Consider the following 27967-nt stretch of genomic DNA (forward strand, 5'->3'; position numbering starts at 1 on the left):
GAAAGGAGCCTCAGCTGTTTTTTTCCCGCGAAACTTTGAAATGAGTGTTTGTCTGAGTTTGGACTGGTAGGTAGGGAAGGAAATGGAACCACCTTTACATGCTTTTTCTATGCTGATAGTTAATCAATAAGTCAATTATGGATTCATATTATGGGGATCATTAGTCAATGTGTATGTGTGTGTATATACATATATAACATTTATTATTTTTATTATTATATATACTAATTAATACCTTTCCATCCTATTATTTATATTTATTGATAGCTTGGATTTATATTATGGGGATCATTAGTCAATGTGTATGTATGTATACATATATATATATATATATATATAATTTATTATTATATTTATTATTATATATACTAATTAATACATTATATTTATTGGATTGGGGACTTAGAGCGGCTTACAAGATATATTTTCATACAATATATTATATTATTAGCACAGTACAATATCAGTATTATATTGACAAGCTGGAATGTGTCCAGAGGAGGGCGACTAAAATGATCAAGGGTTTGGAGACCAAGCCCTATGAGGAGCGGCTTAAGGAGCTGGGCATGTTTAGCCTGAAGAAGAGAAGGATGAGAGGAGATATGATAGCCATATATAAATATATGAGAGGAAGCCACAGGGAGGAGGAGGGAGCAAGCTTCCTTTCTGCTTCCCTGGAGACTAGGACACAATGAAGCCATGGCTTCAAACTACAAGAGAGGAGATTCCATCTGAACATGAGGAAGAACTTCCTGACTGTGAGAGCCGTTCAGCAGTGGAACTCTCTGCCCCGGAGTGTGGTGGAGGCTCCTTCTTTGGAAGCTTTTAAGCAGAGGCTGGATGGCCATCTGTCAGGGTAATTTGAATGCAATATTCCTGCTTCTTGGCAGAATGGGGTTGGACTGGATGGCCCATGAGGTCTCTTCCAACTCTTTGATTCTATGATACAGTGGGATACCATTAATGTCATTAAAGAAAAAATATTGATAGTAATGTTTGAAATAGTAGGCAAATAAAATAAAAACAATACAGTAATGCCAGTGTAATAATATTATTATTACACTGGCATTACTGTATTGTTTTTATTTTATTTGCCTACTATTTCAAACATTACTATCAATATTTTTTCTTTAATGACCTTAATGGTATCCCACCGTATTGTTTTTGAATGTAGATTTAATATTTTTACGTTCATGATACATATTTCAAATTTGTTTTCCCTGTTTTGTGCCATGTTTGCTGCTCACCTCATTGAGTCCCTATAAAGGGAGAAACCAATTTCTGACCGCTAGTGACCTAGCTAACGAGGGGATAAAAGTCTCAAGTTTGGGATGTGTAGTCAGATGAAGCATTGTTTAGAATCACGCAAGTTCTCGTCCTAGCTTCATGCTAAGATATTTCTTGTTTCATGGTTCTGATTCCTGGATCTCATGATTACTTACCCAAGCCTTGGATCATAGAATCATAGAATCAAAGAGTTGGAAGAGACCACATGGGCCATCCAGTCCAACCCCCTGCCAAGAAGCAGGAATATTGCATTCAAATCATCCAGGATAGATGGCCACCCAGCCTCTGTTTAAAAGCTTCCAAAGAAAGAGCCTCCACCACACTCTGGGGCAGAGAGTTCCACTGCTGAACGGCTCTCACAGTCAGGAAGATCAATGTATTCCTGATTTTCTGAGTTGTATTAGAGTTGTGTGGACTTTGCTCTTATGGACTTTGCTGATCTCTACCTTGGACTAATTTGTTCCCGCTTATCTTCATACCTATTTGGAATTACCTATTTCTTTAAAGTGCTTCTTACTTGGCTGTTTTTTTACTTATCTTCAATAAAAGGATTGTTTTTTTCCTATTCAACGTGTGGTATTTAAAGGCAGAGGATTATTCCTATCCTGGAGTGCAACACTCCAGGTGTTTTGGACTCCAACTCTCATAATGCCTAACAGCTGGTGGGAGTTGAAGTCTAAGACACCTGGAGGGTGTCTTGGACTCCAGGTGTCTTGTGTAGGTGCACCCAATGAGCTCTATCTCAAACTCCAGCTCGTCAATGCCCTTCTTCGCTTCTTAATCTGGCTGTTTCTCTTTTGCAGATTATCCTCGAAAGATGCCAATGCGGGATCACCAGACTTCTGTTCTCCCATTCTTCTTGCTTCTGCTCATTGGCCCTTGCCTTGGGTTTTTTGGCTGGCTCTCTCGAAGTCCCAAACCAACCCCTGTTCCAGACCCGGATCCTGCTCCAGATCCCAGAAATCTCCAACATGTTGCTTTCGAGATGACAACAGCCGACGAGAGGTTTTTAGCAGAGGCCCACCAGTTGCATCTTTCACCCTTGGATTCCTGCCACCACAAGGTCTGTCTTCTCCACCTTATCTTTTCCTCAAGGCTTCCACACTGGCTCATTGCTATGGAATCATGTTACATAGAGTTACAAGGGTTGAATGAAAAGTAATGCCTCCACCTTCATTACTTCGGTTTGGATGGGAATATTTTAATAAATCAAATGCAGAAATAATCCTGAGAATGTGCTCTTCACTATTCACTTTTCCACATAATCACCAGACAATTGGATACATTTCTGCCAATGATGAACAAGTTTTCTGAAGCCGTCACGGAAGAAGTCAACACTCTGTTTCCGCAACCAGCGTCTCACAGTTCTCTCAACATCTTAATCAGAAGCATCATGATGTCCCCACACATCTTCTTTCATTATTGGGAACAGTTGGAAGTCAGACGGTGCTAAATCTGGATGGTATGGAGGGCGTCGAATGGTGGTGAGATCCAGTCTCTGAAGTTTCAAGTCTGTGCACTTTCATTTCAGGCATTAGCTTCCTGGGTACCCATCGTGCACAGATCTTCCGAAAGCCAAGCAAAACAATAATGTTCTCTATAATGAAATGCCAATTATGCTTGAAATTACTCTCTGAGTGATACGACGATCATCCTGAATCAATCTGTCAACCTTTTGCTTTTGAAACTTGGTGGTTGCTGTCACAGGACATCCAACTCTTTGTTTGTCATGCAAGTCAGATGTTCCCACCTCAACATCTTTAAACTTTCTTGCCCAATGACGCACAATACCCACATCAACACAATCACTATAACACAGCTTGCATTCTCTGATGAATCTCCTTTGGGGTGACACCTTCTGCTGTCAAGAATTCAATGACTGCACGTTGCTTAAGTCGCAATGACCGACCGCCTGTGCAGGGTTCCATACTTCGCACTTTAACAACAAAACCGTTCAATGCTAAGGCTTCCCGCCAAAATGAAACTGTCGAGGAGAGTCTACTGAACAAGCTAGTACCTGCCGCATACCAGTACTGCCATCTGCTGAGGAGTAACGAAGGTGGAGGCATTACTTTTCATTCAGCCCTCGTATTTATAATGAGACTTGAGCATCTGTGGACTTTGGTATCTACAGGAAGTCTTGGAACCAAACCCCAGTGGATAACAAGCAATTCTTCCAGACTTTTCTTTAAACGTGTTCATTTCTAAAAGCCCATCGGTTGTATTCTGGGAGAGGAAGCACCTCTTTACTTAACCACCACACTCCAATCCAATGTAAATCAGCAAAGCGGTTTATTGAAGAATATATAAAAATCAGATCAGCAAAACAGTAAAAACATTTAAGTCCAAATGCATGAAATAGTATATAAGATTCTAGGTACAAGAGTTGCATGAAAAACCAGGAATGCAAAAGAATCAGAGTACACAAGGCAGCATAAAATCCAAAGCACAAAAATACAGGAACAATCCTTTAAACTTGGACATAAACAACTGGAAACATGAAACTAGAATTCCCTTAGCAGGCTTAACTAGGACTTGGCAAGAGATGTTGCCTCAAATTCCAATGTTGACCAGACTGCTGAAAAATCCCGTTGCAACGCAGAGCAAGCTTTGCCTTGCTCCCAAACACCACCACACAAGAGCTGTAGAATTTGTAGTTTATTGAGGAAAAATCCAAGTCAAAATATAGAATAAGCAATGCAAAGATCCAAAGACATAAGTTAAATGTAGAACACAGTTCCAAAGGTCTTCAGGTAAAGACAGAAGACATAATCCTTTAAGCAAAGGTTAAAACAGAGTCCATGGTAAAAACAGTGAAACACAAGCCCCAAGAATCACGATGCAGGAAGCCCAAAGCGTGCTGCTTTAAAACCAAGGTTATTCCATTAAGCTTTCAGGCTAACAAGCCACGTTGAAATGACACTTTCCCTTCGTTAACTAGAAGCCTAAATACCTTTTGCTAACATGAAAACATTATGCTCTCACCAACATGAAAGCATTGCGATGACCTTTCCCTGAGCTGGCTTCCCTTCTGCTAGCTAGGCGTGAACTCCTCCTGACCCGCAAATCAAGATGTGCTTGCCGGGTCAGGTCACTATCAAGGCTTTCTGCACTTTCACTATCAGCGTGGGAAGGCAAAGGCCTCTCCACCTGTTAGCTATCTACTTCGTTAACATTCCTTTCTTCTGAGAACCGCTTTGTTGACTCTTCAGCTGCACTATCTGCACTGTCTGTTGGAGCCTTAGAAAAAGACATAGGAACAGGCCCAGGAATCTGTGGCACAGAGAAAGAGCCAGGAATCTGAATCCCATCATCCTCATCATCAGAATACATCTCAGGCCCAAAATCACGCTGAACCACAACAAATCCCTTTGGTTTCTCTAATAAAACCATGAGATCATTCCGTTTTCCCTGGCAAACTGATAATGGCTTTTTCTCTAATAAGCAATGTGACCTTTGCAGAGTCTGTAAAGCAGCTCAGAGTTTGCGAAAACTAAGTCTCTTATCTATCAGCTCATTAACCTCTCCACCTGGCAGTTCATCCTCTGAACTTGCTTCCCTAGAGAAAGACTTCTTTGGGCCCCTCTCTGTGACCTTCACATTCACTAACTGCAGGAGACACAGAACACTCAATTTCAGGACTTTCGCAGGCTCAGCAGTCCCAGAAATCCCACAATCGACTTCCTTATTGACATTAGGCACAATCAATGGCTTAATTCCAACACCATCTATCTGAATAATAATAATAATAATAATAATAATAATAATAATAATAGACATTCTCTCTACCAACCTTAATGCAATTCTTATTGGTTATATCCCAGAGTTTTCCACTCTGCTTTCCAATGGAATCTTTGGAGAATGTATTTTTTTTGGACTACAAGTCCTCCTTGGCAGCAATTTCCTGGCAGAGAGATTGTTTTAATCAAAAAAATATTATTATATTTATACCAGGCATGGGCCAATTTGGGCCCTCCAGGTGTTTTGGACTTCAACTCCCACAATTCCTAACAGCCTACCGGCTGTTAGGAATTGTGAGAGTTGAAGTCCAAAACACCTGGAGGGCCCAAGTTGGCCCATGCCTGACCTACACCATCCACACATAGACTAATATATGCAATATTTTTATGTATGCAACAAAGTTCGGGCACACTGAAATACTAGGAAGCAAAAGCAACCTTATCTTAGCCATCCAGGTGTATAATTTTGGAGTATTCCAACAAAGGTATGCTCCATCTGTACCATTAATATGTATTTTTGGCTTTTCTCTTGGCAAGGTCATAGCCCAGCTCCGTTCGTCTTGTACAGACCTGACAGAAGAGGAGCTGGCCAAGCTGGGGGTCTCCCTATTCAACTGTCAAGCGGGGGTTGAAGGCCGAAGGACATACCTTTGCACCTCAGATATGGTAAGTCACCCATTTTGGGGATTCACTCCAAGGGCAGTCCAGGTTCTATGTGATTATAGGCTGCATTGATAGAAGGAGAATGTCTTGATTGATGGAAGTCATAATCCCACTCTCTTCTGCTTTGGCTTGAGATAACACTTTCCAGTCACTTGGCAACACAATTTGAGAAGGATATGGACAAGATGGAAGATGTCCAGAGAAGGGCCACCAAAGGGGTCAAAATTCTGGAAGCCATGAAGCCCTATGAGGAATGGTTTAGGAAACCAAGTGTGTTTAGTTTGGAGATGTTGTACTCCAGAGCAGGATTCCCTCTGACTCCCAACACCACACAGTTGAGTTAAAATAGCAAGCAGATAATTGAAGATAGTAAAAGCCAAAGCAATAAAAGTAATTCACAGTAAAAAGGCAAATGCAATTGAAATAAAAAGAGCAATAAATCCACAGAGAAATAGTTCCAAGAAAGTTCATTAAACCAGAAGCTTGATTTCAAAGGCAAAAACAACAGCAAAGGCACTTAAACAGGAATAAAACAAAGACCAAGGTCCAGGAACATGGCATGGAGAACTATTCGTGAACCCAACATTGCTTCGTCTGAGCCTAGACTCCATACTTGGCACTGTATATCTACTTTTCCCCAAACAGCTAGGAACGGACTTTTCCTTAGTTTTGGTTTCTCTACTAGCTTCTACTCTAAACTGGCTGAGCGCCTTAGTTTCTGATTTGTTTGCTGGCTAAAAGCTCTTCATCTGTTCAAGGCTTCATTAAAATCTGCATTTCGAGATAACTAACCCTGGAAATGCAGCTCAGAGGTTCTCCCAGGCTCAAGATCTTGAGATTCCCTTTGCAGCAACACAGGCCTCTCTAAGCCATCAACTGAACTGCATTCAAGCCCTACATCCCTAAAACTAGGCCCAGGAAACAGACCCATCATCCCCATTCCCTTCAGGAACATCTTCATGAACAGCATCTCCATTCCCATCAGAGGAATCAACTTGAACATGAACAGCATTGTCATTCCCATCATCCAAAGCAACCGGTGTTACAGTAAGTTGTAGCAGGATCGAGTGTGTGTTAAAGAAAAACTTTATGATGTTAATTATTGTGTACAGCTGGTTTATTTATTTCTCGTGTCAGGGCAGCCAGTCAATTATATTACATTTCTAACAGAACAAAGCAAACAAACAGAGAAAGTACAAAATGTGTGAGTTTGGTAGTTGATTAAATGTCCTTTGACCAGTATCTGGCCACTTGGAGTGCTTCTGGTGTTGCCGCAAGAAGGTCCTCCATGGTGCATATGGAAGGGCTCAGGTTGCATTGCAGCAGGTGGTCAGTGGTTTGCTCCTCTCCACACTCGCATGTTGAGGATTCCACTTTGTAGCCCCATTTCTGAAGGTTGGCTCTGCATCTCGTGGTGCCAGAGCGCAGTCTGTTCAGCGCCTTCCAAGTCGCCCAGTCCTCTGTGTGCCCAGGGGGGGAGTCTCTCATTTAGCATCAGCCATTGGTTGAGGTTCTGGGTTTGAGCCTGCCACTTCTGGACTCTCGCTTGCTGAGGCGTTCCAGCAAGTGTCTCTGTAGATCTTAGAAAAATATGTCTGGATTTAAGTTGTTGACGTGCTGGCTGATACCCAAACAAGGGATGAGCTGGAGATGTCTCTGCCTTGGTCCTTTCACTATTGGCTGCCACTTCCCAGTGGATGTCGGGTGGTGCGATACCGGCTAGACAGTGTACAGCTGGTAATGTAGGTCAGCTAGCATGTTTGGGCCACACCTGGTGGGGTATAACTGTAAGGATTTTAGAATACAGTTTGGAAAAGCAATACGCTACTCTGAGGAGGAAAAGCAATATGCTGTAATGCTGCGATGCTCTAACAGTGATACTCTTTGCTATGGTGGAATAGCTATTTACTCAAGGTTTACGTTTTGCCCTCTCATTTGAATGAAGATGAAGAAGCTTTATTCTGTGTTACTTACAAGGACTATGTAAGTTTATTGCATTGTTTGATTTTGTATGCAACCCTTCAAGTTTATGCCTCTGCTGATAAAAGTTTTTATGTTCCTTTTTCCTCTTGCCTGTGTGTCTTGGCTAAAACATGCTTTGCACAACAACCTGATCATTAGACACCACATTGCCATTCCCATCATCTAAAGCAACCTGATCATTAGACACAATCACAGGCTGAACAGCCTGACATACAACAGGAGAAGAGAATTGGATTGTGTCTCCGTTCCTGGCAAAATAGGGTTGCATTGGATGTCTCCTTATGGTACCTGCCAATTCTGATTCTATGAACTCTCATATTCGATAAAAATGGCCATTCTCTTCTCTCCCACAGACCCTGGCTGAGTGCACTGCGGAGATGGATCCCGACACCTGGAATGCTTACCACATAGTTAGCAACCGTGCACGTGCCGTCTGCTATGCCACCCGGCAAATGCAGTTCAAGCTCCGGGCCGAGCACACGGTCAATGCCTTGGTCTCCACCGCAGCTGGACAGCTGGAAGCCATGGAGATCCTCAAGGTCTGTGGAGCAGTAGCAGAAATTCCTATAATATTTCCAGTGTATTGGATTTGTTCAGTAAGGGTAGACCAATTAGATCGGTAACATGGACTGACCGTTAGGAATTGTGAGAGTTTAAGACCGAAACACCTGGAGGGAGGGACAAAGTTGGCCATGCTGAAGTTGAGCACCCCCCCCCCAAACAAGGGATAGTGACTTATAGTTCTGCAAAGGGCAAGGGCACCAGACTGCACAGTAGGGGTTAAGTCTTGGTCACATTGCCAAGGCACTAACAACAACAAGGACCCCACGAGACTTTTGGAGAATGGCTGGGACTTCTGCCCTTCATGGGAGTTGTAGTTTCCCAAGGACCAGCTTCGATCCCAGCGTGGCAGAATTCCACCCAATGGCTCAGTGGGAAATCAACAGACTTTCCTTTTGGGCTTTAAGAGCTCTGCCTAATGTTTTGGACTCGCAAGGACATCTTTCCCGCTCGTGAACTTCCCTCAAAATGAACTATGGACTCACATTGCTTGAAAATAATTTCTTTATTAAATTTCTTTGGCAGGGTGGGATGGGGAAGGAAATATGTGATATGAATTTCTGTGGATTTCTGTATTCCCCCATGTATTTTCCTTATTCTTGCCCTGACACCCAAACCTATCACTCCTTCCCCCTCCCCTTGGGTAAATCAATCCAGGAAGCAGCCAGCTGTTGAAAGGGCAATCAAGGGCAACAAAAGAAACTCATATCCCAGAACTCTGGCGAGGACAATAAGACCTGGAATCCCTATGTGGCTCCAGGATTAAGGCCATCAGGCTGGGATCTCCTTTTGCAGACTTTTGGCCATTTCGCAATAGGAACGAGACGCCCCTCAGGGGGCCGCCTTCCCAATTTTGTTTACTTCATTCAAAACCGGATATTTCCTCACCCTCCCCTTTTGTGCCTTATCTGATTGTGGCAGGAAGGCCAGGATGAAAGTAATCAAGGATCATCGCAACTCCACTCAAGGACAATAGACTGGGCATCACATCCATTGATTCATTTGCCGGCTCATTGTTTCTGTTTTCATCCCGCCTCTCTCCTGATTTGTCAAGGCGCTGAAGCAGGGAAAGCTCTCCCATTGGAGGGCAGAGGGAGGGAGTTTTGAAACTTTCAAACCTGTATTTTGCTATAAATATGCCTCTGATCAATGTACTGGTATGCTTTGTGTGCGATCTATCACCACATTGCATCCTTCTCAGCTGAATCGCTCATTAAACCTCGATGCCTCTTCTCCGCTTTGGCAAGAGTCTCATTTCAAATCTCATGAAGGCTCGCCAAAGTAGCGTTCCCTCTTTGGTGGGAACTAAGGGTCCTCTCCCCTTCGAGTTGACCCTCCAAAAGTTCCAGTTGACTTCAATGCCTGGTCTAGATGCACAACATGACTCTTCCCTTTCTGTGGCTTCCCCTTATTAGAGTGGACAGGAGGAGCTGCGAGCGCTGACCTCGGAGTCCTTGCAACGAGTGGTGAGCGGTCAAGAGCGGCTCCTGGCCCAGCAAGAGGTCTTCCAAGACAACCAAGAACACATGGAGGAGTCCATCCACAGCAACCTGGCCCAGCTAGCCCAGGAGAAAGCCCTGATTGCCAGCGGGCAGCAGCAGGTGGCCCAGCTGATCGAGGGCATCACACGGAGAATGGGTGAGGGTGAAAGATGGCCACGAGCAGCTAAGGAGAGGAGCAGTCTTAGCGTCTTTGGTTGACTTCACCTGATCCAATTTGTCTGTCTTTCTCTTCCTCTTGCTGGTTCCTTCTGTGGCTTAATGTAAAATAAACCACGTGTAGTTCACATTTGATCAGCCCACACACTGCCTTGCCAGAGAAAGAAAATATGCCACGCAGGTGAACCGTAAAGAACAAGTAATTTAATGTATTGTCGAAGGCTTTCATGGCCGGAATCACTGGGTTGTCGTAGGTTTTTTTGGGCTATATGGCCATGTTCTAGAGCAGTGGTTCTCAACCTGTGGGTCCCCAGGTGTTTTGGCCTACAACTCCCAGAAATTCCAGCCAGTTTACCAGCTGTTAGGATTTCTGGGAGTTGAAGGCCAAAAACATCTGGGGACCCCAGGTTGAGAACCACTGTTCTAGAGGCATTCTCTCCTGATGTTTCACCTGCATCTATGGCAAGCATCCTCAGAGGTAGTGAGGTCTGTTGGAACTAGGAAAAAGGGTTTATATATCTGTGGAATGACCAGGGTGGGACAAAGGACTCTTGTCTGTTGGAGCTAGGTGTGAATGTTTCAACTGAACACCTTGACTAACATTTGATGGCCTGGCAGTGCCTGGGGCAATCTTTTGTTGAGAGGTGATTAGATGTCCTTGTTAGTTTCCTGTCTGTTGTTTTGCTGTTGTAATTTTAGAGTTTTTTAATACTGGTAGCCAGATTTTGTTCATTTTCATGGTTTCTTCCTTTCTGTAAGAGTAAACAAGTATTGTCGAAGGCTTTCATGGCTGGAATCACTAGGTTCTTGTGGGTTTTTTCGGGCTATATTGCCATGTTCTAGAGGCATTTTCTCCTGACGTTTCGCCTGCATCTATGGCAAGCATCCTCAGAGGTAGTGAGGTCTGTTGGAACTAGGAAAAAGGGTTTATATATCTGTGGAATGACTGGGGTCCATGACTTCATTAGCATTTGAAGTCCTGGCTGAGCCTGGGGGAATGTTTTGTTGAGAGGTGAAGGTGCTAATGAAGGTGGTCAGTTGAAACATTCACACCCAGCTCCAGCAGAGAAGAGCTCTTTGCCCCACCCCAGTCATTCCACAGATATATAAACCCATTTTCCTACTTCCAACAGACCTCACTACTTCTGAGGATGCTTGCCATAGATGCAGGCGAAACGTCAGGAGAAAATGCCTCTAGAACATGGCCATATAGCCCGAAAAAACCCACAAGAACCTAATAAACAAGTAGTTTACTCTTCGTAGTTCAGAACAATATATGTAGAATTTGATCAGTTGCACCAACTCACATAATGTCCTTTTATGAGAGATTTAAAGTGGTCTTTCTTTGTCCATGTGGATAAACTCCTTCAGCAGCGCATGAAGTGAGAGCACACTCCAAACTCTGTCTCTCTCTGCTTGTCTCTTCTTCTCCCTCTGCACCTGCATAGTTCAAGCCTGAACAAAAATGTAACAGTATCCAAAAGTCCCAGGCTCAGCCTGCTCTCCAGGTATTGCCTAACCAATCAATTTCATGCATCTTATTTTACAGTTGACACACACATTAACTGATTCCTTGCATGCTCCAACAGAAATGACTTGAAGTTATATGATATCCCATACATAATATTGCTGTTTCTGGTGCTAATGTTTTGTTTTGTTTTTTCAAGTTTTGATTTGGACGGGATGGCCCTTGGGGTCTTTTCCAACTCTTAAAGAGTCTATGAATAACTCTATATAAGAAAAATTGAAGAAATGTCTGTTCTCAGTTTGAAATTGTTATTTACTGTTTAATTGTCCTTTGAAAGTAGTTGTTATACTCCAGAAACTTTGTGTTTGTCACTACCACAAACTATGCTGAAACGTCAGGAGAGAATGCCTCTAGCAATGCAGAGGGCCAAACTACCCCAGAAACAATGAGTGCAAAATTACAACAGTACAACAACAGAGAGGAAACAAACAAGGACATCTAATCAACTCTCAACAAAGGATTGCTCCAGGCACTGCCAGGCAATCAAATGCTAATCACGGTAGTCAGTTGAAACATTCACACCTAGCTCCAACAGACAAGAGTCCTTTGTCCCACCCTGGTGATTCCACAGATATATAAACCCCTTTTTCCTAGTTCCAACAGACCTCACTACCTCTGAGGATGCTTGCCATCGATGCAGGTGAAACGTCAGGAGAGAATGCCTCTAGAACATGGCCATACATCCCGAAAAAACCTACAACAACCCAGTGATTCCGGCCATGAAAGCCTTCGACAATACATATGCTGAATTTGCTGAAACTCAATGAGTTATTCATTGAAATACTTGAGCAAAATGTGCTGCAGGATGTCCCTTCTGCAATAACAAAGTTTTTGCAGTTTAATAAACTTTTCCCCATGTTTTTATGCTAGAAACAATGAGGGAATGATATTTATGACCCAGGAACAAAAATAGTTTTGCATAGTATAATAATAATGGTGCATCCCTTGTTCTACAGAAAATGTCAGCATTCACCTGAGCAGCCAGGATGCCGACTTGCAAGAGGGCCACAAAGCCATCCTGAGGGACCTGAGCCAGGTGCAGAAGCGAGCCCAGGAGGTTTACTCCAAAATAGGTTTGGATCCAAAGCCCTTTCTCTTCATTCCTTCTCGATGCTTCTTTACCATGCCTTTTTCGTAATGTTAGAGACCCTAAATTGGGTCTTTTTAGGTCCACGTCGTGGGAGCATGAAAGGAAGGAGACAGTCCCAATGAAAGATCGAAAAACAAGGTTTTATTTTAGTTTCTTCATGAAGAAGACGGACAGCCAGGCAACATACACAGACGTTACCCTTCAAGTGACTGCCGTGCTCTTCCCTTGAAATCTGCAAACTTTATAGCCCAGTACAAACAAAAAGCATAGGGAAAACACCATTTGTGAATAATAATTCTGACCTTTTGATGGAAAGTACCTTCTTGTACATGCGGCCTCTGCGCTTCAAAAAAAAAAACAACCTTTGAAGTTAACCACAAGCATCCTGTGTAAGAAAGTACCTTCTACATGTCACATCTTGTTTCTTAAAAACATTTTCTTCCATATTGCTCTTTTTAAGTCAGAGAAAGAGAATGTCTCTCTTTTGCTGTTAATTTCATTCAAAGCCCCTTACTATTTGCAAATTTCGCTCAAAGACCCTTTCAGTAACGTCACCCTTGCCTCTCCCACCAGAGAGCAACTTGGGGTTGTTTGCCGCCTACCAGAACCAGACCGGCCTGTATTACGAGGAATTGATGGGGAAGCTGCAAAAGATGAACGAAAGCTTAGGGCTGGTGCTGTTCACCATGGAGCGCATGCAGAGCAACGTCGAAGGGCAGCTGCGGCACATTCAGAGATTCATCAACTGGGCAGGTAAAGCCGGTGGACGATTTCAAAGAATTCTAGAGTGGAAAGGGACCGCTAAAGGACATCCAACCTGACCCCTTTCTGCCAGGCAGGAAGATACAATCCAAACACTCCCGACAGATGCCCATCCAGCCTCTGTTTCAAAACCTCCAGAGGACTCCCAGGCAGTTCATTCCACTGTTGAACAGCTCTGACCATTAGAAAGTTTTTTTTAAAGTAGTTACTCCATTGTATGCTAGTTCCTCAGTTGGGTTCCCACAGAAGTTGAGGAAGCAAGAAGCCACCTTTGCTCCCTTTTCTTCAGGTAAGCACTAGAAATCTAGGTGTGTGCTTCAACTACACTCCTTTTCAGGCTAGCTGCTCTGCTAGGGGCACCAGAAAGCTGTGTGAGCATTTGTTTGGTTTAGAAGACGAGGCTACATACTTCAGCCAGCAGTGATTGACAGTTTCCGGTTAAGTGGATGATTGTGTACTTGTTTCCTGTTTAAGCTATATAAGCCAGTGTCGCGTGCACAAACTCACACTTTCAGTAAGACACATCTTTACAGGACATGCAGAAAACAACATAAAACAAACACACAATAGAGAGATGGTTAGCAGTCTGCACATAACGTTCGCAGTTTGGGAGTAATCCTGGACTCATCTCTGAGTCTGGAACCCCAGGTCTCAGTGATGGCCGGGAGAGCTTTTGCACATCTAAAACTTGTGTGCCAGCTGCGCCCGTTCCTTGGGAAGTCTGACTTGGCCACGGTGGTCCACGCTCTGGTTACATCCCGTATAGACTACTGCAACGCTCTCTACGTGGGGTTGCCTTTGAAGACTGTTCAGAAGCTCCAAATGGTCCAATGGGTGGCAGCCAAGTTGCTAACAGGAGCGGCACCCAGGGAGCATACAACTCCCCTGTTGTGCCAGCTCCACTGGCTGCCAATTTGCTACCGAGCACAATTCAAAGTGCTGGCTTTAGCCTATAAAGCCCTAAACGGTTCTGGCCCTGCTTACCTGTCCGAACGTATCTCTCCTTACGAACCCTCTAGGAATTTAAGATCTTCTGGGGAGGCCCTGCTTTTGGTCCTGCCATCTTCACAGGCTCTATTGGCAGGGACGAGGGATAGGGCCTTCTCAGCGGTGGCCCCTCGGCTGTGGAATGCCCTCCCCAGGGACATTAGATCAGTCCCCACCCTCTTAACGTTTCGCAAAAAAGTTAAAACCTGGCTATATGAGCAGGCCTTTCCAAACGCAGTGTAGCTATTAAACTCTGATTTCGGAACGGTTGGACAACATGACTGGACAATGACTGGTAATGAAATGCGGAGGACTTATGGTTTTTATTGTTACTGATGTTAATGTTGCATCCCAGTTCAAGAAACGAGACCATAAGATTAAATCCACCACACTGGACTGTAGGAAAAGCAATCCTTGTTTATTGGTGAAAAATTGGTTACAAAAGAAAGGTAAATGCAAAGTCAAAAAGCCACAGAAAAACACAGCAGTCAGTAGAATCTCTGAACTTGAGCAAAATTTCAAAAGCCACAATACAAGAACCAGGAATCTGTTAGCCTTTTACTAACCATGAACTTGATAACTAAGCCTCTGGGATTACCGGCCATGAAACACAGGAATTCTGCCAAGGCACAGCCACAGTCCCAAACGTTGCTTGATCTAAAGAGGCACCCGGCAGGAGGCCTCTTAAACCAAAGAAGCTATTCTTTGAAACGCCCCTTGACTTTGACGTCTGGGCCTGTCTCTCCTGTAAACGATGTGACCTTCATAGAAACTGGGAAACATTTCTGTCTCTAACTATCTGTTCTCTTCGGTCCTCATTAAAAACCCCAGGTGGAGAGAGATCACGGCTAACTTCCAAAACATTCTCCTCCAGCTGTTAAGTTTCATTTTCGTCTCCGCTGACCTCTGCATCAACAACAGATTCCACACTGTCAGGGTCAGGGAGAGCTTGCTCAGTTGGAAAAACTATCAGAGAATCCGGTTCACACAGATCAGGGTCAGGCTGAACCCCAACAGTTAATTGTAATGAATTTTTACCTGTGTTAAATGTTTTTAATGTTTAAATTGTTTTTGTACTGTTGTGGGCATCGAATTGTGCCGTTTTGTAAACCGCCATGAGTCGCCCTCGGGCTGAGAATGGCGGTATAGAAGCATAGTAAATAAATAAATAAAAATAAATTAATTAGCTAACACTATAAGGATCCTGCTTGGTAACCTCACTCACCAAGAGATGGAATAAACACAAAATCTTCCCATCACATGCACAAGCTATGGCATGTTCAGCTTCACACAACAACTACTCAACTACATCTGCATCAACAACTCGAGTTCATGAATGTCCTTAAGGGTCTTAATACGGTCACAGTGAAATATGCCTCAGGGTTTCTTTCACTGGAGGTTTTAAAATGGGGGCTGGATGGCCATCTGTCAGGAGGGCTTGGATCATGTCTTCCACTCTGGCAGAAAGAAGGGGGTTGGACTGGATGGCCAACACCTCTGTGTTTTTATATACAAATGCAAAATGTGCAAAAGCAGTTGTGAAGCCCCTTGTTTGCCCTCCTCTGTCTTCCAGGCTTCAGCCTGAGCTCCATCTACACCTGCCTCTTCCACGGCTGCTATTTCCTCCTGGCCGCTTTGGTCATGACTTTCCTGCAGATCCCCGGCCTCCCGCGCATCATGCTCCTGGTCCTCGTCGTGGCCAATGCCCTCTTGGAGCTCAACCACATCGTTTCCTTAGGATTTAATGCCCTCACCATCTTCTTGGTGCTGGCGGTTGCAGGCGAGTATGCAATTCACTTCTGTTCCCTGATGCATTCATGTCATGTCCCAGGTTTACTTGCTTGCAGGCTGCTCCAAAGCCTTCAGAGCAATACATACAGGATGCTTAGTCGTGTAAATCAAATTACAGTCTGTTGGACCTCAGCCTGTGATTGTGTTTCAGGATCAGGGTGCTTTGGATGTGGGGAGTGATGTCAATGAGTTTCAAGATGGCAATGGTTTGGTCAATGATACTGATGCAGAGAAGGACTAGGAGAGTCCTGTGCAAAGTGTAGTTTCCCATGAGAATGTCCCTGAAGGATGTGGGGATGATAGTGTACTCCCTGAATTGCTACAAGAGAGTTCCCAGGATTTGGGGCTTGAAAACAACTGGGCACCTGGCACACATCAGCAAGCAAGAGTCCAAAAGTGGCAGACTAAAACCCGGAACTTCAATCAGTGGCTGTGTTGGAGCTCAGCCTGTGATTGTGTTTCAAGGTCAGGATGCTTTGGATGTGGGGAGTGATGTCAATGAGTTGCAGTATGAGTTTCAAGGTGGCAATGGTTCGGTCAATGATATTGATGCAGAAAATGACCAGGAGATCCCTGTGCAAAGTGTAGTTTCCCATGATAACGTCCCTGAGGGGTGTGGGGGTGATGGTGTGCTTCTTGAATTGTTAGTTCCCATGATAGGGAACATGAAAACTGCTCGGCACCTAGTCCAGCTGCAGAAATTAATGAGCAAATAGATAATTTGCTCATTAGCTCATTAGCCTGAAGAAGAGAAGGCTGAGAGGAGATATGATAGTCATGTATAAATATGTGAGAGGAAGCCACAGGGAGGAGGGAGCAAGCTTGTTTTCTCCTTCCCTGGAGACTAGGACGCGGAACAATGGCTTCGAACTACAAGAGAGGAGATTCCATCTGAACATGAGGAAGAACATCCTGACTGTGAGAGCCGTTCAGCAGTGGAACTCTCTGCCCCGGAGTGTGGTGGAGGCTCCTTCTTTGGAAGCTTTTAAACAGAGGCTGGATGGCCATCTGTCAGGGGTGATTTGAATGCAATATTCCTGCTTCTTGGCAGGGGGTTGGACTGGATGGCCCATGAGGTCTCTTCCAACTCTTTGATTCTATGATTCTATGAATGAGAAAATAGATAAGATGGGATGAGATTAGTCAAAACAGACAAGCCGAACAGTGGATTCAGTGTTCTGCCAAGCTCTGACAGAAAAAGATAAGGGAATCTCAATTAAAGCGAAACCAATTCTTCAGTCCTTGGAATAGCTTAACAAGGGGATAAAGGGTACGGAAGTTTCAAGTACGGAAAATGCAGCCAGATGAAGCATCATTTGGAATCAAGTTAGGTTCTCATCCCTGTTTCGTGGAAGCCTTGATTGGGAGATTCATGCTTAAGTACTTCTTGTTTCATGGTTTTGATTCTTGGATTTTATGACTGCATACTCATGCCTTGGATGAATGTTTCCTGGTTTTCTGGATTTTATTAGAGAAGTGTGGACTTTGTTTTTATGGACTTTGCTGAACTTTACCCTGGACTAGTTTGTTTCTGCTTATCTTCTTACCTAATTGGATTTACCTATTTCTTTAAAGTGCTTTCTACTTTGCTGCTTTTTAATTATCTTCAATAAAAGGATTGTTTTCCTAATTCAACGGTGTGGTCAGAGGGCTTTTCCTGTCCTGGAGTGCAAAACAGTCAGGCCTCCATATTTGCTATTTATTTATAGTGTCATCAGCAACCATACCATTTTATTACATTTCTAACAGAACAAAACAAACAAACAGATAAAAAACACATATTTTGCAAACTTGGTAGTTGATTAAATGTCCTTTGACCAGTATCTGGCCACTTGGAGTGCTTCTGGTGTTGCCGCAAGGATGTCCTCCATTGCGCATGTGGCAGAGCTCAGGTTGCATTGCAGCAGATGGTCAGTGTTTTGCTCTTCTCCACACTCGCATGTCGAGGATTCCACTTTGTGGCCTCATTTCTTGAGGTTGGCTCTGCATCTCGTGGTGCCAGAGCGCAGTCTGTTCAGCGCCTTCCAAGTCGCCCAGTCTTCTGTGTGCCCAGGGGGGAGTCTCTCATCTGGTATCACCCACGGATTGAGGTGCTGGGTTTGAGCCTGCCACTTTTGAACTCTTGCTTGCTGAGGTGTTCCAGCGAGTGTCTCTGTAGATCTAAGAAAACTATTTCTTGATTTAAGTCGTTGACGTGCTAGCTGATGAGCTGGGGATGAGCTGGAGATGTCTCTGCCTTGGTCCTTTCACTATTGGCTGCCACTTCCCGGCGGATGTCAGGTGGTGCAATACCGGCTAAGCAGTGTAATTTCTCCAGTGGTGTAGGGCACAGACACCCCGTGATAATGCGGCATGTCTCATTAAGAGCCACATCCACTGTTTTAGTGTGGTGAGATGTGTTCCACACTGGGCATGCATACTCAGCAGCAGAGTAGCACAGCGCAAGGGCAGATGTCTTCACTGTGTCTGGTTGTGATCCCCAGGTTGTGCCAGTCAGCTTTCGTATGATATTGTTTCTAGCACCCACTTTTTGCTTGATGTTCAGGCAGTGCTTCTTGTAGGTCAGAGTACGGTCCAGAGTGACTCCCAGGTATTTGGGTGCGCTGCAATGCTCCAGTGGGATTCCTTCCCAGATGATACTCAGACCTCGGGATGCTTGTCTGTTCTTGAGATGAAAAGCACATGTCTGTGTTTTCGATGGATTAGGGATCAGGTGGTTTTCCCTGTAATAGGCAGTTAGAGCACCTAGAGCTTCGGAGAGCTTCTGCTCAACCATCTCAAAGCTCCCTGCTTGAGCGGTAATGGCACGATCATCAGCATAGATGAAACTCTGTCCCTTCTGGCAGTGGCTGGTCAAACTGGAGAGTCTAGAAAGGTTCAGTGCTACAGAAACCTGGGATTTGTCGTTTTGTGAAATATTTACCTTTCATTTCCAGAGGTCTCTGGAACCATTGCAGGTTCCAAAGATCGCAGCCATGGAAGTTAAAGTGGAGTCAAAACTCCTATAGTTTTGCAGCTGGAAGTGTAAAAAGTGGAAAGTAACTTGTGGATACTCTTCTGAAGTTGTGTTACAACTTCAAATTTCCATGCATTCCCTTAGCTGGGGATTCTGGGCATTGCAATCCTCCAAAAGCAATATTTACTTGCTTTTTGACTTTAATGTTGTGCTTCCCTTAGGCAACTGGCTGCTGGGAAGAATCATCTGCCATGCAATGGCGAGGAAAGAACACAAACAGATCTTAGGGTCTGTGACATTCCTCCGGGAAAATCCTGAAATTTGTGTCCATGAAGAGGAGGAAAAGAATGGGAATTGTGTTTGTGTCACTTCAACTCCTGAAAGGTAGGAAAATCTGTCTTGAGTTTGGGAGCTGTAGTTCACCTACATCCAGAGAGCACTGTGAACTCAAACAATGATGTATCTGGACCAAACTTGGCACAAATACTCAATATGCCTAAATGTGAACAACTGGTAGAGTTTGGGGAAAATAGACCTTGACATTTGGGAGTTATAGTTGCTGGAATTTTAGTTCACCTGCAATCTGAGAGCATTCCAAAGCCCACCAATTATACAATATGGTCAAACTTCCCACACAGAACCCCCATGATCAACAGAAAATACTGTGTGTTTTTGATGGTCTTTGGCGACCCCTTTGACACCCCCTCGTGCCCCCCCCTGGGGTCCCGACCCCCAGGTTGAGAAACACTGGTCTAGGCCAAACTCCATACTGGTGTCAGTTCTGAAGATTCTGACTGTGTTGGTCAGTGACTCGATTTCAGTTTCTGATTTTCCGTAAAGCTTTAGATCATCCATGTACAGTAAGTGGGAAATTTTTGGTGAATTTCTTGCTGTTTGGTAGCCTAGGTTTGTTTTCTGTAGAATTACTGACAGTGGGATCATTGCAATGATGAACAGCAGTAGTGACAGTGAGTCACCTTGGAAAATTCCTCTCTTGATGTTAACACTTCCATAGCTTTCGTTGGACACGAACAACTCAGTTTTCCATTGTTTCATTGCATTTTCAGTGAACTTTCTAATATTTTCACAAACCCCGATGACATCTAGGCATTTGATAATCCAACAATGTGGCTTTTTTTGTAATCAATCCAAGTTGTATAGAAGTTTGTTTTGCGGCTTTTGCCATTCTTATTGTTATTATTATGTGGCACCGCAATTCAAGAGAGATATTGACAAGCTGGAATGTGTCCAGAGGAGGGCGACTAAAATGATCAAGGGTCTGGAGAACAAGCCCTATGAGGAGCGGCTTAGGGAACTGGGCATGTTTAGCCTGAAGAAGAGAAGGCTGAGCGGAGATATGATAGCCATGTATAAATATGTGAGAGGAAGCCACAGGGAGGAGGGAGCAAGCTTCCTTGGAGACTAGGACGCGGAGAATTGGCTTCAAACTACAAGAGAGGAGATTCCATCTGAACATTAGGAAGAACTTCCTGACTGTGAGAGCCATTCAGCAGTGGAACTCTCTGCCCCGGAGTGTGGTGGAGGCTCCTTCTTTGGAAGCTTTTAAGCAGAGGCTGGATGGCCATCTGTCTGGGGTGATTTGAATGCAATATTCCTGCTTCTTGGCAGGGGGTTGGACTGGATGGCCCATGAGGTCTCTTCCAACTCTTGATTCTATGATTCTATGATTCTATGATTATTTACCAGCTGTGCTAAAGCCTGGCCAGTGCCAATTTGGGGCAGCAGTAAGAGGGAAAATTAGATTAATTCTTGGAAATTTAGCAGAGTAATGATATAACCTGTCCAAGTTTGTCCCTCGTGCTGGAAAAAGATCACACTCAGTTCTTTGAGAAAACTAGTGACAGAACATTGTGGGATTTCCAATAGTCTTTGGCTTTTATCCAGCCTGAATCTTCTTATCTTCCAGAGATGTCGATGCTGAATTCTTGAAAGAGGAGCTAGAAGAGTTGGAAGAGTCGAGCTACAGGTCAGGTAAGCAAAATGTAGTTCAAGGCAGGCATGGGCCAACTTGGGCCCTCCAGGTGTTTTGGACTTCAACTCCCACAATTCCTAACAGCCTACCGGCTGTTAGGAATTATGGGAGTTGAAGTCCAAAACACCTGGAGGACCCAAGTTGGCCCATGCATGATACGGATGGTCGAAATGCATCTCCTCGTTTGCATTGTTAATGGCTGTCCTGATCCTGTCTTGCAGATGCAACCCATTTGGGAACGGAGTCCCCAAGGAAAGGTGCAGATGTCCTTCCTTCTTCTCAAAGAAGAGGACAAGAGAACGCCATGCTGTTTTCAGTAGACGGGAAACCTCACCAAAGCCCTTCGCTCCACACCATCAGCCTCCGCCGTCCCGCTTTGTCCCGCTCCGTCAAAAGAGAGGTATTCTGGAGAATGCTGAGAGGAGGAACCCAAGAAAGAGTGCCTTAAATGACACTATAACAGGCCTGGACAAACTTCGGTCCTTCAGATGTTTTGGGGCTTGCAAATATTGCAGGAGGAAAATGCACATATAGAGAGAGAGGATTTGCAAACGTTTCAGGGGGAAATGCTTATGTGAAATTAGCATATATAATTTCTTTGAAATATAGTAAATATTAGGCATGTGCGATCCATGAATCATAGAATCAAAGAGTTGGAAGAGACCTCATGGGCCATCCAGTCCAACCCCCTGCCAAGAAGCAGGAATATTGCATTCAAAGCACCCCTGACAGATGGCCATCCAGCCCTGTTTAAAAGCTTCCAAAGAAGGAGCCTCCACCACACTCCAGGACAGAGAGTTCCACTGCTGAACGGCTCTCACAGTCAGGAAGTTCTTCCTCGTGTTCAGATGGAATCTCCTCTCTTGTAGTTTGAAGTACTTACAAAACTAAAGTACCTACATTGTTTTGTTTGTTTACCCTGCTGCAGAATTTCCTTGGTGGAAAGTTCCCTCTTGTTCCTGACCTTTTCAACATGTACTATTTGTTTCTTTATACAATTTAGCAAGTGTTGTTGTGGATCACCATACCAATTTAGTGAAGCAATATCTCTCAATCTTTGGCCCTCCGGTTCCCAGAATCTCTGGTCATTGGGCAACATTGGTCTGGGAATCGAAACCCAAAACCTCTGGAGATCAAAGTTTGAAAAGGTTGTTTTAGGTTTTGGTCCAAAGGAAGTCATTTAATGCAGCTGTATGACCAACCGCTTCCATAAGTTGATTATAGAATCATACTTACAGATGCCTAGAGAAGTTGACCATAGCATTGTGCTGGAAGACCTAGAGATTCCTAGGGAGGTCTTCTGACATGCCTAGAGAAGTTGACCATAACGTTGTGCTGGAAGACCTAGAGACTCCTAGGGAGGTCTTCTGAGATGCCTAGAGAAGTTGACCATAGCGTTGTGCTGGAAGACCTAGAGACTCCTAGGAAGGTCATCTGAGATGCCTAGAGAAGCTGACCATAGCATTGTGCTGGAAGACCTAGAGATTCCTAGGGAGGTCTTCTGAGATGCCTAGAGAAGTTGACCATAGCGTTGTGCTGGAAGACCTAGAGACTCCTAGGAAGGTCATCTGAGATGCCTAGAGAAGCTGACCATAGCATTGTGCTGGAAGACCTAGAGATTCCTAGGGAGGTCTTCTGAGATGCCTAAAGAAGTTGACCATAGCGTTGTGCTGGAAGCCCTAGAGATTTCTAGGGAGATCTTCTGAGATGCCTAGAGAAGTTGACCATCGCGTTGTCCTGGTAGACCTAGAGATTCCTAGGGAGGTCTTCTGAGATGCCTATAGAAGTTGACCATAGTGTTGTGCTGGAAGACCTAGAGATTCCTAGGGAGGTCTTCTGAGATGCCTAGAAAAGTTGACCATAGCATTGTGCTGGAAGATCTAGAGATTCCTAGGGAGGTCTTCTGAGATGCCTAAAGAAGTTGACCATAATGTTGTGCTGGAAGACCTAGAGATTCCTAGGGAGGTCTTCTGAGATGCCTAAAGAAGTTGACCATAGTGTTGCACTGGAAGACCTAGAGATTCCTAGGGAGGTCTTCAGAGATGCCTAGAGAAGTTGACCATAACGTTGTGCTGGAAGACCTAGAGATTCCTAGGGAGGTCTTCTGAGATGCCTAAAGAAGTTGACCATAGCGTTGTGCTGGAAGCCCTAGAGATTTCTAGGGAGATCTTCTGAGATGCCTAGAGAAGTTGACCATCGCGTTGTCCTGGTAGACCTAGAGATTCCTAGGGAGGTCTTCTGAGATGCCTATAGAAGTTGACCATAGTGTTGTGCTGGAAGACCTAGAGATTCCTAGGGAGGTCTTCTGAGATGCCTAGAAAAGTTGACCATAGCATTGTGCTGGAAGATCTAGAGATTCCTAGGGAGGTCTTCTGAGATGCCTAAAGAAGTTGACCATAATGTTGTGCTGGAAGACCTAGAGATTCCTAGGGAGGTCTTCTGAGATGCCTAAAGAAGTTGACCATAGTGTTGCACTGGAAGACCTAGAGATTCCTAGGGAGGTCTTCAGAGATGCCTAGAGAAGTTGACCATAACGTTGTGCTGGAAGACCTAGAGATTCCTAGGGAGGTCTTCTGAGATGCCTAAAGAAGTTGACCATAGCGTTGTGCTGGAAGACCTACAAATCCCTAGAGAGGTCTTCTAATCAAATCCAGAAACTCTTAAATGTGAGCCGACTAGGGATTAAAACCTGGAGAGGTTTCTCCATCACATTGACCTGAAGTGGCCAGCTGGGATCTTTAGCCAAAGGGTCAGGCCTTGATAGATATTTGGGGAAAGGGTTTGTGGTTGCAGGTATAGCTGAGCTTGAGAATCTGCTTCTGAACTGCTCTTTTTCTGGCCCTACAAGCAGATATCCTCACTTCCACCTGTACATTTCTCTGGCAGGTCCCATTGGACAGATTCCATCACCTTCATGTGGGCTCATCCTTCTACTCGCTTCCCATCTCAAGGTGCTCTTCACCCAATGACTCCATGGCCAGTGACATGTAAGTATGGATCCTGGGTGGTGTTTCATAGCAGTGGATGGCCAACAGTAGATCATGGGGTAATAATAATAACAACACTACTACTACTACTACTAGTAGTAGTAGTAATACATTTTGGGATTGCTGTGTGTTTTCTTGCATCATAGAATGGGGTTGGACTGGATGGCCCTTGGAGGATCTCTTCCAACTCCATGATTCTATTCTATGAATAACCCCTTTGGAGTTATGTGTGACCCATCACAGTCTCATGAGAAGGTCAAGAGGGCTTTGGTTGTGTCTTCTTGCATCACAGAATGGGGTTGGACTGGATGGTCCTTGGGGATCTCTTCCAACTCCATGATCCTAGAGAAGGTCAAGAGGGCTTTGATTGTGTCTTCTTGCATCATAGAATTGGGTTGGACTGGATGGTCCTTGGGGATCCCTTCCAACTCCATGATCCTAGAGAATGTCAAGAGGGCTTTGATTGTGTCTTCTTGTATCACAGAATGGGGTTGGACTGGATGGTCCTTGGGGGTCTCTTCCAACTCCATGATCCTAGAGAAGGTCAAGAGGGCTTTGGTTGTGTCTTCTTGCATCACAGAATGGGGTTGGACTGGATGGTCCTTGGGGGTCTCTTCCAACTCCATGACCCTAGAGAAGATCAAGAGGGCTTTGATTGTGTCTTCTTGCATCACAGAACAGGGTTGGACTGGATGGTCCTTGGGGATCTCTTCCAACTCCATGATCCTAGAGAAGGTCAAGAGGGCTTTGATTGTGTCTTCTTGCATCATAGAATGGGGTTGGACTGGATGGTCCTTGGAGATCCCTTCCAACTCCATAATCCTAGAGAATGTCAAGAGGGCTTTGATTGTGTCTTCTTGTATCACAGAACGGGGTTGGACTGGATGGTCCTTGGGGATCTCTTCCAACTCCATGATCCTAGAGAAGGTCAAGAGGGCTTTGATTGTGTCTTCTTGCATCACAGAATGGGGTTGGACTGGATGGTCCTTGGGGGTCCCATCCAACTCCATGATCCTAGAGAAGGTCAAGAGGGCTTTGGTTGTGTCTTCTTGCATCACAGAATGGGGTTGGACTGGATGGTCCTTGGGGATCTCTTCCAACTCCATGATCCTAGAGAAGGTCAAGAGGGCTTTGATTGTGTCTTCTTGCATCATAGAATGGGGTTGGACTGGATGGTCCTTGGGGGTCTCTTCCAACTCCATGACCCTAGAGAAGATCAAGAGGGCTTTGATTGTATCTTCTTGCATCACAGAACAGGGTTGGACTGGATGGTCCTTGGGGATCTCTTCCAACTCCATGATCCTAGAGAAGGTCAAGAGGGCTCTGATTGTGTCTTCTTGCATCATAGAATGGGGTTGGACTGGATGGTCCTTGGGGATCTCTTCCAACTCCATGATCCTAGAGAAGGTCAAGAGGGCTTTGGTTGTGTCTTCTTGCATCACAGAATGGGGTTGGACTGGATGGTCCTTGGGGATCTCTTCCAACTCCATGATCCTAGAGAAGGTCAAGAGGGCTTTGATTGTGTCTTCTTGCATCATAGAATGGGGTTGGACTGGATGGTCCTTGGGGATCCCTTCCAACACTTTGATCCTAGAGAATGTCAAGAGGGCTTTGATTGTGTCTTCTTGCATCATAGAATGGGGTTGGACTGGATGGTCCTTGGGGATCTCTTCCAACTCTGTGATCCTAGAGAAGGTCAAGAGGGCTTTGATTGTGTCTTCTTGCATCATAGAATGGCGTTGGACTGGATGGTCCTTGGGGATCCCTTCCAACTCCATGATCCTAGAGAAGATCAAGAGGGCTTTGATTGTGTCTTCTTGCATCACAGAACGGGGTTGGACTGGATGGTCCTTGGGGGTCTCTTCCAACTCCATGATCCTAGAGAAGATCAAGAGGGCTTTGATTGTGTCTTCTTGCATCACAGAACAGGGTTGGACTGGATGGTCCTTGGGGGTCTCTTCCAACACCATGATCCTAGAGAAGGTCAAGAGGGCTTTGATTGTGTCTTCTTGCATCACAGAACAGGGTTGGACTGGATGGTCCTTGGGGGTCTCTTCCAACTCCATGATCCTAGAGAAGATCAAGAGGGCTTTGATTGTGTCTTCTTGCATCACAGAACAGGGTTGGACTGGATGGTCCTTGGGGGTCTCTTCCAACACCATGATCCTAGAGAAGGTCAAGAGGGCTTTGATTGTGTCTTCTTGCATCACAGAACAGGGTTGGACTGGATGGTCCTTGGGGGTCCCTTCCAACTCCATGATCCTAGAGAAGGTCAAGAGGGCTTTGGTTGTGTCTTCTTGCATCACAGAATGGGGTTGGACTGGATGGTCCTTGGGGATCTCTTCCAACTCCATGATCCTAGAGAAGGTCAAGAGGGCTTTGGTTGTGTCTTCTTGTATCACAGAACGGGGTTGGACTGGATGGTCCTTGGGGGTGTCTTCCAACTCCATGATCCTAGAGAAGGTCAAGAGGGCTTTGGTTGTGTCTTCTTGCATCACAGAATGGGGTTGGATTGGATGGTCCTTGGGGATCTCTTCCAACTCCATGATCCTAGAGAAGGCCAAGAGGGCTTTGATTGTGTCTTCTTGCATCACAGAATGGGGTTGGACTGGATGGTCCTTGGGGGTCCCATCCAACTCCATGATCCTAGAGAAGGTCAAGAGGGCTTTGGTTGTGTCTTCTTGCATCACAGAATGGGGTTGGACTGGATGGTCCTTGGGGATCTCTTCCAACTCCATGATCCTAGAGAAGGTCAAGAGGGCTTTGATTGTGTCTTCTTGCATCGCAGAATGGGGTTGGACTGGATGGTCCTTGGGGATCTCTTCCAACTCCATGATCCTAGAGAAGGTCAAGAGGGCTTTGGTTGTGTCTTCTTGTATCACAGAACGGGGTTGGACTGGATGGTCCTTGGGGGTGTCTTCCAACTCCATGATCCTAGAGAAGGTCAAGAGGGCTTTGGTTGTGTCTTCTTGCATCACAGAATGGGGTTGGATTGGATGGTCCTTGGGGATCTCTTCCAACTCCATGATCCTAGAGAAGGCCAAGAGGGCTTTGATTGTGTCTTCTTGCATCACAGAATGGGGTTGGACTGGATGGTCCTTGGGGGTCCCATCCAACTCCATGATCCTAGAGAAGGTCAAGAGGGCTTTGGTTGTGTCTTCTTGCATCACAGAATGGGGTTGGACTGGATGGTCCTTGGGGATCTCTTCCAACTCCATGATCCTAGAGAAGGTCAAGAGGGCTTTGATTGTGTCTTCTTGCATCGCAGAATGGGGTTGGACTGGATGGTCCTTGGGGGTCTCTTCCAACTCCATGATCCTATTCTATGAAGAACCCCTTTGGAATGATGTGTGACCCAAAACAGTCTCAGAGAAGGTTGAGGGCCTTATGTTGTGGATGATCACCTTTTGCTTTTCAGGTCCACTTGCTCAGCCTCTCCAAGGCTACGGTGCCAAGCGGTCACTCGGACGGGAAAGCCATGCCGGAAGAGAGCCGTCGCAGGACAAAGTTATTGCCACATCCATGAATCCGGACAGTCCTCTTACGTCGGCTAAGCATTCTCTCCGATTTAGTTCTCTTGTTGACGAACGGCAAAAGTGACCCATCACTTTTAATGGTCTTTTCCAATTAAGAGATGCCATTTTTAATCATTGCAAGGTTACCATTTTTATTCTGGCACGTTCCCAAGGAAGGGCAGTCTGCATTTCGTGGATCTAGCTCATAGCTGGTACCTAAAATCGTCTCATAATAAGAGAGGTCATCTATTGATGTAGTAGCTTATGCAAGTCAAGGATTATGTACCCAAAGGAAATGATTGACAAGCTACAACCACGACTTGATTCTTCTGGCTTCCTAGACAGGGTTTGGAAACATCTAATTTAACTAAACAAGAACCTCATCTACCTCTGTTTTCTCTCCCCAAATTGGCTTATTTGCATGTGAACCCAAACAGACTTTTTTGGTACTATCTTTAATTAATGA

General features: G+C 44.8%; 1 protein-coding gene across 1 annotated transcript; it reads left to right on the top strand.

The window, feature by feature from the left end:
* LOC132773541 (protein brambleberry-like) lies at positions 1-27962 on the top strand. Its single transcript, XM_067467241.1, has 13 exons — positions 1-66; positions 2091-2350; positions 5565-5693; positions 8027-8212; positions 9650-9872; positions 12377-12493; positions 13084-13263; positions 15833-16039; positions 19228-19390; positions 20934-20998; positions 21221-21399; positions 23886-23986; positions 27405-27962. Exons 2-13 carry the CDS (start codon positions 2105-2107, stop codon positions 27538-27540), a joined length of 1932 nt encoding a protein of 643 aa, XP_067323342.1. The 5' UTR covers positions 1-66; positions 2091-2104; the 3' UTR covers positions 27541-27962.
* The last annotated feature ends 5 nt before the right edge of the window (positions 27963-27967 follow it).

Source organism: Anolis sagrei, chromosome 4 (genome assembly GCF_037176765.1).
Source record: "Anolis sagrei isolate rAnoSag1 chromosome 4, rAnoSag1.mat, whole genome shotgun sequence".
Lineage (NCBI taxonomy): Eukaryota > Metazoa > Chordata > Lepidosauria > Squamata > Dactyloidae > Anolis > Anolis sagrei.

Bases quoted from the DNA above. Each gene is read 5' to 3' on its own strand.
- LOC132773541 (XM_067467241.1), top strand. From the start codon at position 2,105: ATGCCAATGCGGGATCACCAGACTTCTGTTCTCCCATTCTTCTTGCTT. The intron at 19,391-20,933 runs GTAGGAAAATCT...CTTATCTTCCAG, and splicing joins GTCACTTCAACTCCTGAAAG to AGATGTCGATGCTGAATTCT. The intron at 23,987-27,404 runs GTAAGTATGGAT...TTTGCTTTTCAG, and splicing joins GACTCCATGGCCAGTGACAT to GTCCACTTGCTCAGCCTCTC.